Raw genomic sequence first — 20972 nt, forward strand, 5'->3', positions numbered from 1 at the left:
CAATTGGGAGAGGACAGTACTTGCAGAAAAAGGAAAAAAAAAAAAAAATGTTCAGTCTCCCAACCTTGGGAAGTTTGATGGACTAAAAATAAAACCATTTCAAAAGCCATCTGTGCTTGAGGTAAAGCAGTGTAATAATACTAATGTATGAAATGAAGCCCAAAAGCCAACCTGAACCCTATCCCAATACCATACTTTAATTTCTTTATAATTTCTGCAGCTACTAAAAAAGTGAGGAAGAAAAAGAAAAAAAAAATGAAAGAAAAAGTGGCTCACAGATAGAGATAGATATATATATATATATATATATATATAGGACCTATGAAAATACTATAGGGCACAGAGGAACAAAAAACCATTGGGCAAAATGTTTTCACACTTAAAACGGAAACTATTTAGGGCCATTTCAAAGCCACGTTGAAGCTAACTAGAAAAGGCCTGTACAGGCCTGATAAAAAAAAAAAAAAAGTATACATACATAGATCATAAAATTCCAAAGTTAAAAATGGCTTTTGAATGATTCGATTTCTCCAGGCAGGCTGCAGGAAATAGGTAGTGAAAACAACATACTGTAGGCTGAAAACGTTAATGCCATTTCATAACCAGTATTTTTATTTATTTATTTATTTTTTTTTTTTTTTTTGAGAATAGCAGTCGCACTGCTCACGGAACACAGAAATAAAGAACAAAATTTCAAAAGCAAATGACATAGAGATGGGTCGGAATAGGAGGAGGGATAGGATAAAGTGTGTATTCTTTTCATCACCGTATTTAATCGCAGGGCTCACAACAAAAATCTTCAAGACTGCCTGCGATGAAAAATATGAAAAGGCACCTGGGGGTCAAAGCTAAAAATGAAAACGTATCTTTATGCGTAGTGCAAGCTCTGAATGTCTAGTTCCAGCGGCACTATTCACGGGCAGCGGAATCATCAGTTACTAACGGATTCCCCATGAAGGTTAATCCACACACCACCAAAGATTTTTTTTCACTCCATGAAATTTCTGACGTCCTTCCCTGCTGCTTTGCAGGCTTTCAGCTCCATAGGCCAAAGCAGCAATAAATATGGCCAGTCATAAAGAAAAAGGACAAACTGACGAGTCCCCCTCCAACTGCACAACCCAGCCCCAAAAGCAAGTGAGCGACACTGCTCCCCCCAACTCCCCATCACGAAGACATCCAGACGCTTCGCCAGTGGCCGAGCAGAAGCCCTCATGAGACACTTAGTATTCTTAAATGGTATCCCTACCTGTAATCTTATTAAAAGCAGGCATGCTTGCCAAAAACAGAAGGGAGTATGAAAAATGAACGCACACGTAGAGATTAACGGTAATGTCATTTTTGTGTCAGATTATGTTCTTCAGAAAAGAACCAGAGATGATTTAAAAAGATTACGTTTTATTCTAATTCTGGTAAGATGCCACAGAAGCAAGAATCCAACTCGGAAAGGAAGAAGAGGGCATGAGAAACACACCAGGGATGAAAACAAACCACCCCAGCATACCAAATGCTACTTCCAATATGCCAAGGATAAAACAGTATTTAAGAAAATAAAATCAGTCGCTCGACACAACAGAGGCTTGTTGAGGGATAACCACTAAACCTATTCTTATGGAAAATGAAAGATGGGAAGGAAATTGGCATCTTAGGACTATCTATGGCACACAGGAAACCGGGTCTGCATTTGAACGTGAGCTGCATCACTTCGTGTCAGCACACAAAGCCAGAATCTGCCGAACAGGTATTATTTTCCCTATTTTGTATACAGTGAAAATGAAGTTTACATAGTTCATATACAATCTTGGATTTGGCAACACGACTAGCGAGCTGAGGGGTGAGAAGACAGGGCCCACTCTACTGAGGTGCAGGTTTCTAATGCTGATCCACACTTCCCAACCTCACTGTGTCTTTTGTCATTAAATACATGCAACAGTAGGTAAAATGCTGCGTGGCACTCTGAAGTCCAAAGTGACCCTGCAGGAAATGAGCATGTCCTATAGAAGAGTGTCTACCAGGGCCCCATACTCTAGTCCTGTTCTTCCACTGATGTTTCTAAGCCCACAGTTCTTTGATAATAAAAGTAGAAAATATGTAGGGCTCATGGAAAATAATGTGAGTCACATATAGAATGTTTTAATCATTATATTTTAAAACAGATCATCTGAACACATGTATTTCAACGGCAGCCATCCTATTATCGAAGCACAACAAAATACTCTGCCGTTGGCATGCATCTATCCATCCAGGTGACAAGACAGCCCTCTTAAAAGGCTGTTTTGATTTTATTTTGGGTGCTATTGTGAACACGACAGATTTCTGTTATAAAATAAAATCTCTGGCATTTTATAATGAAAACCGAATTTAATTTTAAAACAACCTTGATGTTTTCAGTTTCCACATTTGGTGCCGCTAGAGATAAACACAACCATGTTGCTTCTGCACAAATTTTGTGAAGGTTTGTCAATTAGGAAATAATATTAATAAATCTCCTATCTTTTAATAGATAACCATACTACTTTAGAATTTGGAGGAAGAGGGGGGGCATAGATTATTTTTGACCAGATAACCAGAACAGTCATTTGGTTCCTCCATGCCTATGAGCTAAAGAAAAAACAAAAAGTAAACCACATTTCAATGACTGTTTTGGCCACATCAGAAGCTAACCTTATGTCCCATTAACGACAGCAGATACCACACAGCCTGGTCTGCTCCTACATTAGAATCTCTACAGCTCTTCCATGGTGTAATGGTGTGACCATTCGGTCATGGCACCGACCGGTCTGCAGCTGCTGTAACCAGATTTCCAAACAATTAAGAAAGTATGGCCAATTTCATACTCTAGACACCAACTTCTTTTTGTCATGTGGCTAGTTCTAGGTCTCAGTAAAGTAAGAAAAAAATTTTTTTTTTTTTTTTTTTTTTTTTTTTTAAAGAAAAGGCTAGTAAGCACTTGGGAGAGGAAGGGGACCGCCCTCTATGCAGGGAGGTAGGTATAAAAATCAACCGTGATGAGCCAGGAAACAGGAGCCATGGCCTCATCCTCCCAGACACTTGCCACTTTATAACCAAGGCAAGATCTAGTACCATAATCACTTACTGCCTGGCCTGGAGGGAAACACTCTCTTGTAAAACTGTCCCCATAAAATAACCTGTATAGGCTTAAAAATGTTTCCTCACTAATTTTAACATTTACTTTTGCCCTTGATCTTCAAGAATTTGATCTCCATCAAATTACGATGAAAAGAAAAAATAAACTCGTAGAAACTTCCAATAATTGAGGAATACGAGGATTGTGGATCATGTGAACATCACATATAACGAGTAAATATTTTCAAAAGTATAAAGCGAGAGCGTCACAGCTGGAGAAAGTGACAAAGGTATAAAAAATGGAGGAGGGCACAAAAAAAAAAAAAAAAGGTATCGTCATTGCTCCTCAAAATCCTGGCTTTGAGATTTTGAGACTTGACATGGGATGGCGGGATTCCTTGTCCCCTGGCAAGGGCACAGAACATTCTATATCGCATTGGGATTACGTCATCATCAATACACATTTAAAATACTTTTCCTCCCAGTTTCTCTCCTTTAGTATAATCTGCCAATTAGATCAAGTTTTTCTTGATGGAAAGAGCCCTAACACGTAGATTTTTCTCTAAAGGTCAGGGCAGTCATTCCCCTACAACAGAGCTTTAGTGGCAGCTGGAATGTTCCTTGTGCCTCCTCACTGTTCCTGCTAATTGGGTTCAGGCCCGTTCACCAAGGAAGGTAGTGAAAATGGCAGGCTCCCAATTAGCTTACATTTTCCTTAAGGTCTCTCTACTTTCTGGTTCTAAATTCTTCCAATCACGTGTGGTAAAGCTCCTGCCGCTCCTTTTGTAGAATTTATTAGTTGCAATAAACTGTGGGGATACAAGAACAAAGCCAGCTTATGATCTATTATCTGCCAATATTAAATTATAGTGTATGCAGAGTCAGGGACATGGTTATGTTTAAAAGGAAGTCAAACTCCTTAAAACATTGTGATACGTCAAAACTAAAGGTTTTGTTGTTTTTTTCATTTCTTGAGTCTCAGAGTCAAAATTGCAGAAGCAAGAAAACTTTTTCAAAGCAACACGACGACGGACCATTTAGTTTTCAAAGCCCTGTACTCTCTCTCTCTGAGGTCTCTCAGAAAAAGGAAGTCCCAAGATTGACGTCAGAAAAGAACGCTTTTGGAAAGGTACATGGTCCTCCACCTTGTGGCATGAACCCAACGCAGGACTCAGTGGTGTATTCTGAACAAGGTGAATTAATGCCTGAAAAGCAAGACTACTCTTTCTGGAAACCACATCGTGCTTCCTGGTACAGAGTTCTAATAAGATCCGTCACCTACCTTAGGTTACAGAAGTAAAACTAACTGATACGCTAATAGCAAGAAAGAAGTTTCACTATCCCCTTGTGTACAGCTATGATCCATCTCACCCAAAGAGTGACACACCCTCGGCTTCCAGGGGCGCCTGCTGACGCTGCACTATGAAGCATGCTCGTGTCCCTTTCATTCCTGCTGTTCATTCCCACTGGCAAAGCCGACACCGGTCCTAATTGCCTTCAGAAACAGATAATGAGAGGCAAGCACTCGAGGAGGAAATAGAGCGAAAACAAAACCACTGGAGGCACATGAAATCTAGAACTCTATTGACCTCCGGAGTCCAGACAGCATAACAAAAGGAAGACGACAACCATCAGTTCTACCCTGGTGTTCCCAAATTGTCAGGGCAGAGGTTGATCTTTCTTTTTTTGTTTCCTAAACCATACAAAACGTTCTTTTATCTGTGTGATGCAATCCTCTTTATTATGTTTTGTAATGGCAAAAACTAAAGAGGAAAAAAATGAACCTCAGCAAACACATCAGGCCGTTAAAGTCAGACAACTCTCGGGGAATAGTTAATAGGACAAATCCACTATTAAATGAAAGTAGTTGGGAAGGATTTCTAGTATATAAAGCATAACCTATTACCCATCCTCTGCCCAAACGATCGTGCTTACTTCTAGCAGAAATTTTAAAGCGGGTTTTATTTTGCTTTTGTTGTTCTCGTCCTGCTAAGTACATTTCAGTCTAATTACCTCTCCTGCTTCTCCTCTGCTATGTATACCGTCTCATTCATATCAAATTTAGTGAATGTATCATTTTTTTTTAAAACTTACGCCAGGGAAGATGTTTATAGGCTCAACACCGCTAGGATGGCTATGATCAAAAAGTCAAAAGATAACGAGTGTTAGTGAGGAGGACGTGGAGCAGAGGGAAGCTTGTACACTGCTGGTGGGAATGTAAAGTAGTACAACCTCAATGGAAAACAGCATGGGGTTTCCGCACAAAATAAAAAATACAACTATCATACGATCTAGCAATTCCACTTCTGGGTATACATACAGATAAAATAAAACAACTGTCTTGAAGACATAACTGCCGTCCAATGTGCATGGAAATATTCACAAAAGCCAAGATATGAAAACAACCTAAGTGCCTAAACAACAGATGAATGGATAACGAAAATGTGGTGTCTATATATACACAATGGAATGTTATTTGGTCTCGTAAAAGAATGAAATCCTGACATTTGCAACAGCATGGATGAACCTAAAGGACACTCTGCTAAGTAAAATAAGCCACACACAGAAAGACAAACATTACATGATCTCATCTGTATGTGTCATCTTAAAAAAAAAAAATTGCACCCAAACTCAGAGTAGAATGCTGGTTACCAGGGGCTGTGGAGTGGTGGAAAAGGAGGGATGTTAGACAAAGGGTAAACTTTGTTGTATTAAACATGTAGATTCTGAATTCAAAAAAATAGATAAATAAACTTTGCTATAAAATGAATAAATTCTGGAGATCTAGTGTACAGCATGGTGAGTATAGTTAATGATAACGTATTATATACGTGAAATTTGCTAGGAAAGTAGATCTCAAGTATCCTCCCCACAAAAAAAAAAAAAAGGTATCTATGTGAGATGATGGATACATTAATTATTTTGATTGTGGTAATCATTTCACAACTATACATATATCAAAACACCATGTTGTACACCTCAAACATATACAATTTTTGTCAATCATACCTTAATAAAGCTGGAGGAAAAACTATTAAAATGACAAAGAAAACACCGAGATCCCCCCCCACAAAAAAACAAAACTGAAAAGCAAAAAATGGAAAAACAAACACACCACTATGACTAAATAACAAACAATTAAGATGTTAAAAAAAATAACACTGAAGAATTAACTTACTGGATAAATTCTTAGTCTTCACATGAAGCGAGGGCTTCTCTAAAAACTTTATAAATAGTCGTTCTTCCCAAGACAGGAAGCACTTATTTCTACTGAGTGGTAAACAACTCTGATTTCATGGATTGTAGGTGGCTGCCCTGCAGAGTGAACTAGTCAACTCTAAAAACTTATAAACCTAAAACAGGTCCTTGACATTTACGAAGGGATAAGTGCCCAAAGCTGACAAAATGCCTTCATCTAAATGCTGAAACAATAGCAGAGAATATACTTCTCTCATAAAGTGAAGTCAGGTATCATGTTAAGTTTTAATTTGCCTCTTCGGATGGGTGACGTACTGTCTATCGAGAAAGAGAAGAGCCTTGAACGTCTAACTCACTAACGGCATTATTCACCGCCAAACGCCAGTGGCCTCTGCAATGCTACAAACTCTAACGTTATGATACTTTACAATCTACTGCAAATATTTATAACCCCTTATAAGAAATCTTTGATCAAGGAATTCTGACATACAACCGTACTTAACTAAAGTTTGTTAGAATAATTTTACTTTTCATCATCATTGTGATGGGAGAGACATCTTCTGGGGCACAGGGGAGAATGCTACACCAAGGACACGAGTGTAACAGTTCACGTATGTTACCTGTTCTTGCTTCTCCAGCCACTTGTCCACCATCGGGTGACTGGCACTCAGAGACGAGCGAGCATTGTCTCTCTGAAATTGGTTAGACCAGTTACTAGTATCCCGTGGGAGGCTTCTGTAGTTTTCATCTTTCTATTTGAAAAGAAACAAAAAGGCATCTTGTAAAAAACTGGACCTTGCAAATCAATGGTGCACCTGGCTTTTCAAAAGTAGCAGAAAAATGATTCCACACATTTAAAATACTTTTCCAAGTCTACAACAAAACAGCTGAGTGAGGACATTCCACCCAGATGAGACCTCAGAATTACAGTCATGTGCCCAAGAGAGGGAAATCTAACGACTTTAGCAGGAAAGGTGGCCACACATGTATGCACACAATAAACACCACATCATACTTTGCGCTCCTGTCCAAATCCATCCCCCAGGCCAAGTATATGCACCAAAAAGTGGAAAATACTTCTATAACAAGACTTTAACTCTCTCTCATTCAGGGCATTTTCTCTTTTCTTCTTCTTTCCAATCTCATCATTATATTGTGAGGTATCTTCCATAATTCACCAAGCATACTGAAAACAAGGAAGATTAATAAACTTGCTCCTTTCTTTGGATCCTTGTAGATTTCTGACTTTCCTTAAGAGACTTAAGATTTTCCAGGTTGTTCTGTTACTTACTTGACTAGCTAGTCGTCAGCATTAACTCAAATATCAAGGAATAATGGCACATCAAAATATCTGGTCCATAATATACATACATAATTGTTCACTCTGACATGGTTATGACAAGGGATGTCTTTACGTAAACAAATATGTGTCAACCAGGCCGGCCATGGTGGCTCCCACCTGTAACCCTTGCACTTTGGGAGGCCGAGGCAGGAGGATCATTTGGGGCCACGAATTCGAGACCAGCCTGGACAACACAGTGAGACCTGTCTCTACAAACTATTAAAAAAATTAGCTGGGTGTGGTGGCGCATGCCTGCAGGCCCAGCAACTCAGGAGGCTGAGGCAGGAGGATCGCCTGAACCCAGCAGTTTAAGGTTGCTGTGAGCTATGATGATGCCACTGCACTCCAGCCCAGGTGACAGAGCGAGACCCTGTCTCAAAAAATACATGTATTAATCAACTAACTAAGTTTCTAATACTCCCCCGAACAACCAAATGCTACTGGATGTTTCTTTCAAATAACAAATTGAAACAACTTGCTTGGGCTTTTGAGCTATAAAATTTAATTTCAATAATCTGAAAAGAAATGAGAACACTAGGATAAAGTAGGAAAATCAAACTTTTTAATTTAATAACTAAATCTAAATTATCTCCTACAAGAACAAATTAAAAATGTCACCTCCAGTTGGACCCACTTAAATCAGCAATCAGCATGCCAAATTAAGAGAAGTAACAAAATATTCCCTTTAGTAACTCTGTTAAGAGTAGTCTGGCTGTAAATATTATATACATGATTGACTGATTCTTATTCTTCATTTTTTAAAGCTATATGAGCACCAAATACAAATGTAGCAACAAAAAAGTGCAACATAATAGGTATGCATTGTATAGACCTCTGTTGTAGAACCAGGATACTATTTAATATTTCTCTTCCTGAGTTCCATCAGGGAATAAAACTTAAAAATGAATTAATCGTCTTGGATCTATGTCAATATTGTCACATACAGAAACAAACAAAAAAACCCCGACAGACATTTAACAATATAAATTTTAACATGAAACGTTATATTCTTCCAAGAGTTAACCTGCAAAAAATTAAAAAAAATCCTTTAAAAAGCAGTAGCAGGATTAAACTTCTGCAGCAAGTATTTTTTATTTAAAAAAAGCATACAGGTCTGGTCGCCGCAGCTAGAGAAAGCTGTGATGGTGCATACCACAGGTGCAAGAACAATGGTGGCAGGAGGAAGGACACTGTTCCACGCCCAGGGATCAGGGGCTGGCCTTGCTCGTAAGAACAGGGAAATGTTGAGGAGGAGACATGGACCAAGTCGAAGGAAAAGAACAGAGCAAACGAAGAAACTAAGGGTCAAAATACTCAGCCTCACCTGACAACTTGCAAAAAAGGAAAAGAAATCTTGTTTCACATGACAGTCCACAAATACCCTGACAAGAAATTCAAGTAAGTCAAGGGTAGATAAATTTATTAGTGGCAGAAACTTAAATGCCCACAAAGAGAAGAAGGATGGAAAGTGTTCTGAACCCCGAGTACCATTTTTACGTCGCGGATCTCAAAGCTGTCACTGGTAGGGACCTGGCTTTTTTTTTTTTTTTTTTGGCTTAAATAATCGAAATTTATTTTTTCTAAGATCCGGAGGATGCAAGCCTGAGATCAAGGAGTCAGCATGTCTGGTTTCTCCAAACGCTTCTCTCCCTGCCTTGCACATGACCGACTTCTCCTGTCCTCACCTGGCCTCTACACACATCTTCCACCATTTGCATCATTACTACACCAACTCCTTACTTAGAAAATGAATAATTAAACAAAGTATTAATAATTAAAAATCTACCCTGTTTTCTCAGTAGAAATTGTATTTCAGAGAAACGAACAGTGCCAGTGGATGAGAGGAAGCTTGTGTTTTCAGAAGAATGACAAATAATGGAAGTAGAATAAACAGAATTAGAAAGATCAGCACTTTCAACTCCTCATGAAATAATTCAGGCAAAGATCATCAATGGATACTAAAACTGTTAGATGAAAAGTTGACAGGGAACTAGGTGTTTGCATAGTGACAAACTGTCACTTGAAAAAAAAAAATCTACCTTTAAAATGAAGAGATCGGACACCACCAAATTCTCAATTGTTGTGTGTCTAGAATCCAGTATGCTACTGGAACTTGTGTGTTGCTTCTGAATCTCTCTCAATGCCCCACTTCCCATAAATGGCTTCAGTGGCTCTATCTATGTACTGCTTACTACTGTCTCTTGACAAGCTCAGGAAATGCATAATTTTAAAACCTTCTATCACCCTGACAACTTCTAGGCACAGGTCAGCGGCCCTAAACGTTTTCCTGAATTTATGACATAGATTTCCAATAAGGAGTCCCAAAGATACCTGAAAAACTCACCTCCTATATCAACTCATGGACCACGCACAAACATATCCTTTATCTCTTCCCTCTTCTCTTCAACCCCCACAGTTGCTAGATCTTCTTCATTCAAAGTTTTTTGTTTTTCGGGGGGCGGGGGGGTTGTTGCCAAGATTCCACTCCTTGGCGATAACCCTAGCTCAGGATCAACTTATCTCTCCCCTGACACTGTAACAGTGGCCTTCTAACTACACACAGGCTCAAGCTTACCCTAACAATGTCCTACACCACTTCCTGGCACAGGACTCTTCTAAAACATACGCTGGTCACTTTACACCTGTAGGTAGACCAGAGGAACTTTGGGACAATTGTATTTACGGTACCACACACATCTCTTCACCTTCGCTCTGGCTCATCTTTGAGACTGGAATTCCAGTAACACTTCTTGTGGAGAAACCCTTAAGTTCTTAAGCCCAATTCAAATGTTGCTTTCTCTGCAGAGCATTCATTCCCTGATTCTCAATAGAAATAATCACGTCGTGGTTTTTGTTACCACTATATTCTAATTTTCCTTTAATTACAGTTCTAACTTATAATTTAGTTAATTTTTTAAACTGTTCTTTCCACTATTACAAGGAAGCCTGGGCAGAAGAGATCACCGTTATTCTTTACACGCGAGCACTTAACACAATGGCCTATTCCAACGTGGATAGGTTTTGGCTGAATACTTTTTTACACGTTTCCTATTTTGCATGATTTCAGAATCCTGGAATTTTACAAGATCACTTTGATGAGTTGTTTTCAAAATTGTTTAGGGACTGCTTTAAAGAGCTGTCAAGATAAACTTCAGTAAAATGTATCTTCACTGAAATATAATGCCTGTATTTTTAGATTTATACTAAAAGGTGTATGCCATTGTTACATGTCTATTTCAATTTCATGTCCCACCTACAGCATACAAAGTCCAAGGCAAATGTGATTATTTCCAATTGCATCTGAAAAACAGTGTGTTATTTCTCCATTGAAGTCAATTATGGCATGTAATTCATGCAGCCAAGGAACGCAGAATAATCTTATTAAGGGAGATAATGGCTACAGATCAAAAGGTCTGTCCTTTTACACTGCACCTGAAGAATCCTATAATTTTATATTTGTAGAACGAACTTTGAGGAGGGAATGTGTAAGAAAAATAAAACTGACATTCACCCCTCATAAAAGTTCCTAATTCATGGTAAACAATGAAATCATATATTTCATGTTTAAGGTATGAAAAGTCCAGTGATTTACAGCAATCTTAAATCATTATCAATTAAGTAAAGAATGTTTAAAATACATTATTTTGCTGAGAGCACCATGCAGGTACTATTAGCATGTCAGCCACAGTCTTCTTTACAATCCTGTCTGAAGTGTGGATCGAGTGCAAGCCAGTCCTATAAAGCTCTGATTATATATTTATAATATGAACACATCAATAAACATCATAAGGGGCAATGTATTTTCTTTATCACAATATACGCTTGGATGTTACACTGTTTCCCACTGAAATATATACAGTGCATTCTACTTTCCATTTGAAAATATTTGTTTTAGTATAAATACTTTTAAATTATGGTGGTCTTAACTTTATACAAAGACTATACACAGTCATTTATGCATTAAACTACAACCACGAAAAGTCAAATTTTTAAAATCAAATATTTTCAAAAGTTGTATTTCATAACCAAAATGGAAAACCAAGCCATCAAATTTGTTGCCATTAATATTTTTGCAACAAGTTAGAGCTTCAATAAATTGGAGAGTGTGATTTTAAATCAATTTCATTTCCTGATCAATTTAACACCTCCATTCTGCATTGGTGAATGTCAAAGCAAAAACAGAAATGTTGAACTTTGCTTCTTCCCTGGGGAAAAGAAAACAAAAACCAAACAGAAATCTATTTTTTTAGACTTATAAAAAAAAATCCATCAGTAGTACCAATATGTAAAAATTCTAATGACTATTCAATTTGCAGATGGCAAGAAACAATTTACTAAAGCCATTATTTTATCTAAAAGATTATATAAGGAAAATAGCATAAGGAATTACTTTTTTTAATTATAACTTTAATCCTCCACTTACGAGGCTGTCCCAAACAGCCACGCAGCTTTGTGCTGGGTGGGAAACTCTTACTTGCCTGGAAGGAAACAGATGTTCCTGCTGTGCCCGGGGATTTTCCTTATCATCTAAATGTACTGCCACATCATCAGGTGTCAAAAAGCCATCCACGCCGGGAAATGCATATTAACTTGCTGCTTCCCTGGTACCATGTATCCTGGTTACGGAGTAAACCTCTTCCAGGGTAGGGGAAGTAAGTGTCCTCTCTCCTCTTCATCGCTCCCCAAGGCAATCACAATTCAATAAAAAGAAATCACAAAGAACCCACCCAAGGCCCTGGGGCAGAGCTTATTCCTGGCATACTAAGCTGCGACTCCAAGGCTTTATCTACCAGAAACAGCTATTTAGCCGATAGTCTAATTTCTTGGCAAGCCTACATCTCTATGTTGCAGAAATCAGGACTGTTTCAGGAACATTACAGAAGTAATACACATGTCTATGCTAGCATAGCAAACCCAATTCCATTTCCACTTTGCTTCGGTGCAAAAATTCCAAATGTCTTTTTTAAAAATCTTGAGGAAACGTGTCATACTTTGAAATAGAAAATACTCAACACATATAAATTTCATTTTTACACACTCTACAAATCACATGGTTTCAGATATTCCCATGTGGTATTAAGATTTTAACGTAGTAACATTTTTTTTAGCTCTGCAACTGTAATAAAAGAGATTTCGATTTTCTGCTTAATCATTTCTCCGAGAAGTGATACACAAAAAACAAAGGGAACTATTTCCAGGATATCTAACCTGGAATTGTGAGACTGGAGTGAAATTAGTAATTATGGCTTAGGATGAATTTAGGGAAAAAAATTACGTGAAGCTTGCTAAAACCATCAGTAATCACACTGTTGACTTAACATAGCAAACTCGTTCCTGTCTTTGGGGCCAGAGTTTATCTTCTGTGCCTCCCAATGGCTATACCAGACCATGACTTTGGAATCAATGCCAAGGCTAAAGCTTATGAGGAGACAACAGCTATAAAATAGTCTGTAAATAGGATTGTTATCAATGTACTTTTCGGACCTTCAAATCATCCTCTAAAAAGTAAATGAAAATAGAGGGGGGAGGGAGAGAAGGAGGGGAAAATGAACACATACGAAAAAATCAGGTTCAATAACCAACTTGTAAACGAAGGTAGAAAGTCTGGCAGTTGCTATCACTTTAAATCCATCACATGCCTATTAAGACATATTTTAACAATAAGGAAACTTTGGGTTTTATTCCAAACACAGTATTCATCATCATTTACCCTGGGTGCATGGCTATTCTGAAGTATAGTAAATTAGCTAAAAAGCAATATTTGAAATCCATGGTAACCGACTTCCTATGTTATCATGCCTAATGCAGTGCAAGTGAGGTCAAGAACTCTTTTCTAGATCATCTGTAATTCCTAAGCCAGTATCCAGGACACAAATGAGCATAAATACTGGCACACAGTGCTGAGACGGTATTTACATAGATGTACTGGTGGGTACGTCTCATTTTCATTTTTCATGATAGGTTTCCCCACATTCTTTTTTTCCCCATTTATGTTTTGTTTGTATCTATTCATAGGGTACAAGTGCAACTTTGTCACTTTGCTATATTACATTGTCCCCACGTTAGTAGTAACTATTAATGAGAGGTGCAAAGCAGACAAAGGAAATGGTCTTTATAAACCTTTCCCACAGAACTGCCGCAAGACAGAGAGGAACCTAAAACACCCACATTTTGTCAAAACAACCAAATTGAGGTCATTAGTGACAGCTTATAGTCTACTGAACTGCAGCAGAGTCTGCAGTAAGAGACACTAGCTAAACTGAAACTCTAACTTTTTACAAATTTAAACATGAAATGCTCAACATCCAGAGATTCTGAATGGTAAAACATTTACCATAGCACCTCATTAGCTCAAATTGCAAGAATAATAAACTTTAATTTTAAATGTCTATTTTAATTTTCATGTTAACTGAGTTTAAGTGAACAAAAATTAAAAATAATTTATCCAAGCAAAGTAAGAATGCTCAAATTAAAATCTCCTAACATGTACATCATCAAATAATTTTACTAGCTTCTTTTTTCTTTGAAATGATAAAAGTATCATCTATACTTTTTTCTTTTTTTTTTTTTTAAGAAAGGGACTCACTCTGTCACCCAGGCTAAAGTGCAGTGGTACAATCACAACGGACTGCAGCCTTGAACTGGGCTCAAGCAATTCTCCTTGCTCTGCCTCCCAGGTGGCCGGGACTATAGGCACATGCCACCACAACTGGCTAATTTTTTAAAAAATTTTTTAGATGGAGTCTCACTGTATTTTCCAGGCTGATCTCAAACTTCCAGCCTCAAGGGATCCTCCTCTGCCTCAGCCTCCCAAAGTGCTGGGGTTATAGGCGTGAGCCACCACCTCCGGCCCGTCCACAGTTCTTAAAAACTCATTCTGGCCTGAAAACTGAACTGTCACTGTCCATATGGGATAATACCTTTTCCAGTCTTTATGATATGTTCTCAAGAGCTTCCAGATCATAAAATTACATTTAATTCAGTGAGAAACTCAAGAATGCTGAATATGCCAAAGAAAAATTCCATGTTGGAAGCCTAACCACAGAAGCACACATTTGAGGACTACAATTAAATTTGCAAATAAGTTTCCTGCCTCACATCAAACCCTTCAGGTCGATACAGTGACAAAACCAGAAGCGTAACATTTTAGTTTTAACTCACGACCTCCATCTAGCCAGCACCCTGTTAACAGTCTTCATACAAGAAAAATAATCCCAGGAGTGTGGATCTGCAACAGGCTGTGAACACAAAGGGATCCAATACCAAAAAGGGTTGGTCAGAATCTCTCATGGAGATGCAGGAAGGAAAAGCTTTAAAAAAAAAAAAAAAAAAAAAAAAAAAGGACACAGATTTCTCTGAAGCCCTCCGATCTGTTCATGGAGGGGATCAGGGAATTCAATGCAAAGACAAAGATTAGCAGCAAAACTGAGCCTCATCCAGGCTACTTGTTTGAACCCGTTTTCCCAGCTGTTCTTAATCCAATTAAACAGTGCAGACGACGAAAAAAATTTAGATACAGAATTTTAAAGTAGAAGGAACACGCTAGAGAACAGCCAGTTTGACCTTTTGGTTTATGAAAGAAGAAAACACGGATCCAAAAGCATAAGACAAATACTTTGTGGAGATTAAGATGAACAACAAGGCTGGGTGCGGTGGCTCATGCCTGTGATCCCAGCACCTTGGGAGGCAGAGGCAGGAGGATCCCTTGAGCCCTGGAGTTGGAGGCTGCAGTGAGCCATGATCACTCCACACTGCATTTTAGCCTGGGTGACAAAGCAAGACACTGTCTAAAAAAAAAAAAAAAAAAAAAAAGAGTGCCCATGGTTATCCCTACCCACCTCCATGTCCAATTTCTACTCAATTTCCAAGAAACAACATTTCCAACCTCCCACTCTTGATCTAACCAGGAACCACAACTTACATGGGCAATGACAATAATTTCTGATATCTAGCCATTCCTACACAATGATACCTTCCCATGGGAAAGTATCCCCTGAATTTGAACCAATTATATCATCTTCAATTAGAAATTGTATTTGTATTAGAAATTGTATTTGTATTTGTATTGACAAAAACTACTCAGTCTTAAGAATACTCGTAAGTAAAATCTCGCCTTAAAGTGGTTTTAGATTGCAAGGATTGCTTTCCAGGTATCCCTGGGATGATCTTCTTCATCCTATGAAAACATGCAGAAAAGGGTGGGGAGGAGATACATGAAGAGGCAATTTTATTTTATTTTATTTTTATTTTTTGCTACAGAAATGTTGTCTCCTCTTGGATTCTGGGTAACTAAAGAACAGAGGCAAACAGGAAGCAGCAGTCACAGCAGATCCCATCTTATTTCTTGCACAGAACTTCATACAACTCAGCATGGCCCCTGAATTCTCCTACAGCCACCACCATTGCACTACCAAGTAAACGTCAGGACAGAGAAAACGGGACCATCGTTTCTGACCTACACTCCTTCAACACAGAGGGGTGAGTGTATGAGAAACCAAGGAAACTTAAACATCTCAGGTCAGACTGAATGTTTAAGAGGCTGACTCATGCTCTTACAAGACAGCAAACATGAAGAGCAACATTTGACTAATGCTGCTTCACTCAGAAAAACAAATTTAAATCTGAAACAGCCTAAAAACATTTTAGAAAGTGCTATATACTCCTTTACTTTGAAGGCAAGAATTACATACCCAACATTTCATGTTCTTTCAAAAATACACAACTCTAAATGTGTATGTCTCAGAACTAAAATTGTAAGTAACAATAGCATTTTGCAACAAGAGCACTTTGCATAATACCAAGAGGAGGAGGGAACAGATGCCAGAGAGAGAGAAAGAAAAAGAAATACGGTAGTTGCCCGATTCCAAAATACCTACAGTCTTACACATTATCTAAATGTGTATCACGAAACTTTTATATGTTTATCTACCTAAATATTTTTCACTTTAATTTAAAAAGTAATGTGTGGCCGAGGTGGGAGGATCACTTGAGGATAGGAGATCAAGACGAGCCAGAGCAAAAGCCAGATCCCGTCTCTAGAAAAAATAGAAAACTTAGGGCTGGGCACAGTGGCTCATGTCGTAATCCTAGAACTCTGGGAGGCACAGGCAGGAGGATTGCTTGAGCCCAGGAGTTTGAGGTTGCTGGGAGCTACGACGACACCACTGCACTCTAACTGGGGTGACAGAGTGAGACTCTGTCTCAAAAAAAAAAAAAAAAAAAAAAACCCAAAACAAAACGGAATGTGTGCATATATACATACATATATAAAATATTTAAAGAAATGACTCAAATTTAAACATCAAGATACTTGCATCATGTATAACCAGTCTGTCACTGTAAAATATTAGCACTCTGTTCTTCCATTTTCAGTCCATAACCAAAACGTCCCCGGACTGGACGGCTTACCGGAAGAACTGGGCGAGCTCTGTGACAGCCCCGGACAGTCCGCCACGGCTTTGCCTCAGCTTCACTTTCCCCGTCACTTTGGAAGTGTCGCTTCAGCTAAACCATCTCCACAGATACATTTTTGAAAATATAACAAGTGTTTGTTTTCACTTATCATTAATCTTATCCTACATATTACCTCTCATATAACCATACTGACTTTTCTGAAGAATTACATCTCCGCAGGGGAAGCGTTGAGCATAATTAACAGCACAAACTGTTAACAATTAAACCCCTCTCCCCAATTCCATGAGTGGAAAGAGCATGTTCTCTGAATAGAATATTAATATACAAGGAAACTAGCTTTGTCCTTCATTTGTGACTGAAAAATTATGATTTTTAAAAATGTGATTCAGAAAATTTTTGAGTCATTCCTGTTGAAACCTCGTCCCCAACCTTGGGAAAAAAAACCTGAACGATCTAACGTGGACATAAAGCAGCTATTGCAAGAAGATGCCCCAACAAAAATTACAGACAGAAGTAGAAGAATCCAGCTAGGAGAACTCAGCATGTTCATATCACAACTTTGTCATTTAACAGCTGTGTTAATGATTAGGTGAGTTATTTAAACTCTCCAAGGCTCTACCTGCTCATCAGTAAGATGGGAATAGCAGCAGTATCTGAACTTCAAAGGATGCTTAAATGAGAGGTAACATGGAACACACCAAACACGGCACAGTGCCCGGGCCTAGCAAGTATTGAACACAATTTGGCTACCGTTACATGAAAACAACGAAACCTCAAAACCAGATATGCCTTAGAGATGGGATAGACGGAAACCATTTCTAGTCCCAAATGGCCGAAAACCTTGACTGGAGTGAACTGCCCCAAAGGCAGCACAGGCCACAATGGCACGTGGAATACATGCAAATTAAAACCAAGGATGCCGAAAGCCAGAGCAGCTGAGAGGCCAACACCGAGCCCCCTAGTGCCCAGCACAATCCATTTGATATTCTTCTTGTTCATGACGGGACTGGAAGTGACGAGATCTAACCTCACAACTCAAAACAGGTAGGTCTATAAAGTTAAACTGTCAAAAACTGGAAACAGAAACCACCTTTAAGAAGATGAAATGGGGCCAAAATACTTTTAAGTGTAAACAGGGTATGTGAACTTTTGTTCAATGTAAGTTAATAAATGATATTTCCTGGTCCTCTCCCGTAAGACAAGAAAAACAGGTGTAACATATTCATTTCCCTCCACACTATGTGCAACTTTGAAGGTGCTCAATAAGGATTCCTGATTTTATTGGGGATTTATACTCCCCAAGTGGTTTGTGAACTCTAAAAATATCACATCCAGGCTCAAAGAAAAATTTTCTCAATAGCACCTTGGGATTTTAACAACTTGGAACACAAATTATAATATTTAAAGCATACGAAGGCAGATTATATTCTTAAATGTGGCACAGAAATAGATGAGGCTAGGTTATTAACAACTCAGACTAGGCGAGCTTTGCACCTGAAGTCAGTCTACCATAGAAATGATTCTAACTATCATTGGTGGAGAGTCCAAAAATGCACTGCTTTCAAGTTAAGATCTTTTAATATGCAAAATAAAAGGGTAAAACGTACTGTTTTAGAGACCTTTGACAGGAAGTACAAATGCTGCAGGAGAATAGGCTAAGATCTAGGTCGCAGCTGGATCTCTCCCTCCACACTAATGCCACAGAAAATTCAACATCACTATAGGTCTGTCACAGGGGGAGCAGGGCTTCAAAGCACCATCTCAGCTCATTCTCTGAGGCTCAGGATGGTTACTGTAATGCTGGCAGCCACACGTGGCTCACAGATCACTAAAAGACAGACAACTTTTTCTCAATAGCCAACTGGTCAAGTTTACCAGTTTATCCCTTTAAAAATAAAATAGTATTTAAAAATAAAATACACCAGTATGACCACTGGGCTTACACATAAGAAAGAATAAATGAGGACAAGTGGAAACCAAGAAGACAATAAGGTTTATGAGGGAGCAGAGAAATAGGTAAATGTAGACTACCAGTTTATAATAAATAATCAAAAGAGTAAGAAGCTATTTTAGAAAAGCATGGAGTAGGATGTAATGTTAACTGTTAATATAGGATGTCCCAAAAGTTGCCATACATAGGGAAAATGGGAAATCGTAGCTAAATGTACCTTTATTTACAAAATATTCATTACAAAATTTTTCCTTTGTATGGAGACTTTTGGGACATCCTGTATATACTGTCTGTATTATCAACTACAAACATTTTCTTTCTTTCAATGAAACAGAAAGTAGACCAGCCTGAGCAAGAGCGAGACCCCGTCTCTACTAAAAATAGAAAGAAATTATATGGACAACTAAATATATACATATATATATATATATATGTGTACATAAAGTTAGCCGGGCATGGTGGTGCGTGCCTGTAGTCCCAGCTACTCGGGAGGCTGAGGCAGGAGGATTGCTTGAGCCCAGGAGTTTGAGGTTGCTATGAGCTAGGCTGACGCCACGGCACTCTAGCCCGGGCAACAGAGTGAGACTGTCTTAAAAAACAAACAAACAAAAATAAAACAGAAAGTAGACATTTCTTAATTATGTCTTTGTCATCTCTCATTTCTTTCTATTCAAAGTGTGAGATTTTTTTCTTCTAAGTTTAGAAAGAAGTTCTTAGAATAATTCATTAAAGATTTTAATCTGAATGCAAATACTCTGGAGCTACTATGTGTCTGAATTGAAACTGGAGACTTTGTATGTTCAGATACTGGGAATTTGCCATCTTAACCTCATGTATTCAAATGCACTTTGAACTAAGTTGGAGGGGATTCACAAAGAAACAGATTTGTGCAAGTACCCTCTGACGTGCACGGAACCATGCAATCTCCTAACAATGCATTTCTTAAAACATACCATGATCATTAAGCCATGCAGGACTGTACTACCGTTTGCCCGCTGTTAAAGGAGCAAGCATGCTTTCCCTTTTCAGCTAGACCTGAGGCTCTTTAAACACACACACGCACAGGCGCACACAGCACAAATTTCCTGAAGTGGGTAAAGGAACCTGTTGGTATATATGTGTTTCATCTCTTCAAAGTCCACAAGTAATTCTGATGCGCGCTCAAACAGAACCGTTAGGCTGTATAGTAGGACAGTAACTTCTGGATCTCAGGAACAGGACCAGCTGCTTGGTTTCTAAACCCACCCGCCACCATGTGCCACCTAGGCCTCCCACAGTACTCTATGCATCGTAAGTACTTTACTTTTTTGTTCATGAATTTATGTGACACAATTACCAATGGCTTGTAAAATGTTCATCTCCTTGATCAAATAAATCTACTTGAGGAATCTAGACTAAGAAAATAATCGGAGATGTCAACATAAATTGACATATAAGGCTAGTCTCTGAAGGATACTTCTAAAGGTTACTTGTAAGAGCAAACAAAGTTGGCAAAAATATAAATGTCAAACGACAGAGAAACTACCAAGTTGATAAACACCAGCTATAAAAAAAAATCAGTACGTAACAGAACATTATGCAAGCTATCAATATTTATAAGACATGGGAAAATTCTCTCAATACAACAGAAATTAGGAAAAATGGCAGGAAATTAAACAATACTTGTTGAGTGATTCCCCAGTGGGAACAGGACCAGCCAACATCTGTGTGGAGCTATGCTTTACCGAAGTCCTGAAGTTAATGTGCCAAAATGTCACTACTAATCTTCAAGATTTCAAATTACAGTCATCCCTGGTATCCACGGGGCACTGGTTCCAGGAAACCCTGCAGATCCCCAAATCCACAGATGCTCAAGTCCCTTACATAGAATGGTGTAGCATTTACACATAACCTACACACATCCTCTAGTTTAAATCATCTCTAAATTACTTACAATACCTAATACAATGTAAATGCTATATAAATAGTTGTTACTGTATT

The 20972-nt window shown here is 38.4% G+C and overlaps 1 protein-coding gene across 16 annotated transcripts in view; it reads right to left on the minus strand.

The window, feature by feature from the left end:
- PARD3 (par-3 family cell polarity regulator) overlaps window positions 1–20972 on the minus strand; it is a 565900-nt gene that overhangs the window by 283963 nt on the left and 260965 nt on the right. For 14 of the 16 annotated variants that reach the window (XM_069458877.1, XM_069458876.1, XM_069458871.1 and 11 more), the window contains exon 5: window positions 6906–7037. The exons of the other annotated variants lie outside the window; for them this stretch is intronic. In XM_069458877.1, the coding sequence (XP_069314978.1) occupies window positions 6906–7037 (132 nt within the window). The remainder of the gene's footprint in view (window positions 1–6905; window positions 7038–20972) is intronic. 16 annotated transcript variants of the gene reach the window in all.

Source organism: Eulemur rufifrons, chromosome 25 (assembly GCF_041146395.1).
Source record: "Eulemur rufifrons isolate Redbay chromosome 25, OSU_ERuf_1, whole genome shotgun sequence".
Taxonomy (NCBI): domain Eukaryota; kingdom Metazoa; phylum Chordata; class Mammalia; order Primates; family Lemuridae; genus Eulemur; species Eulemur rufifrons.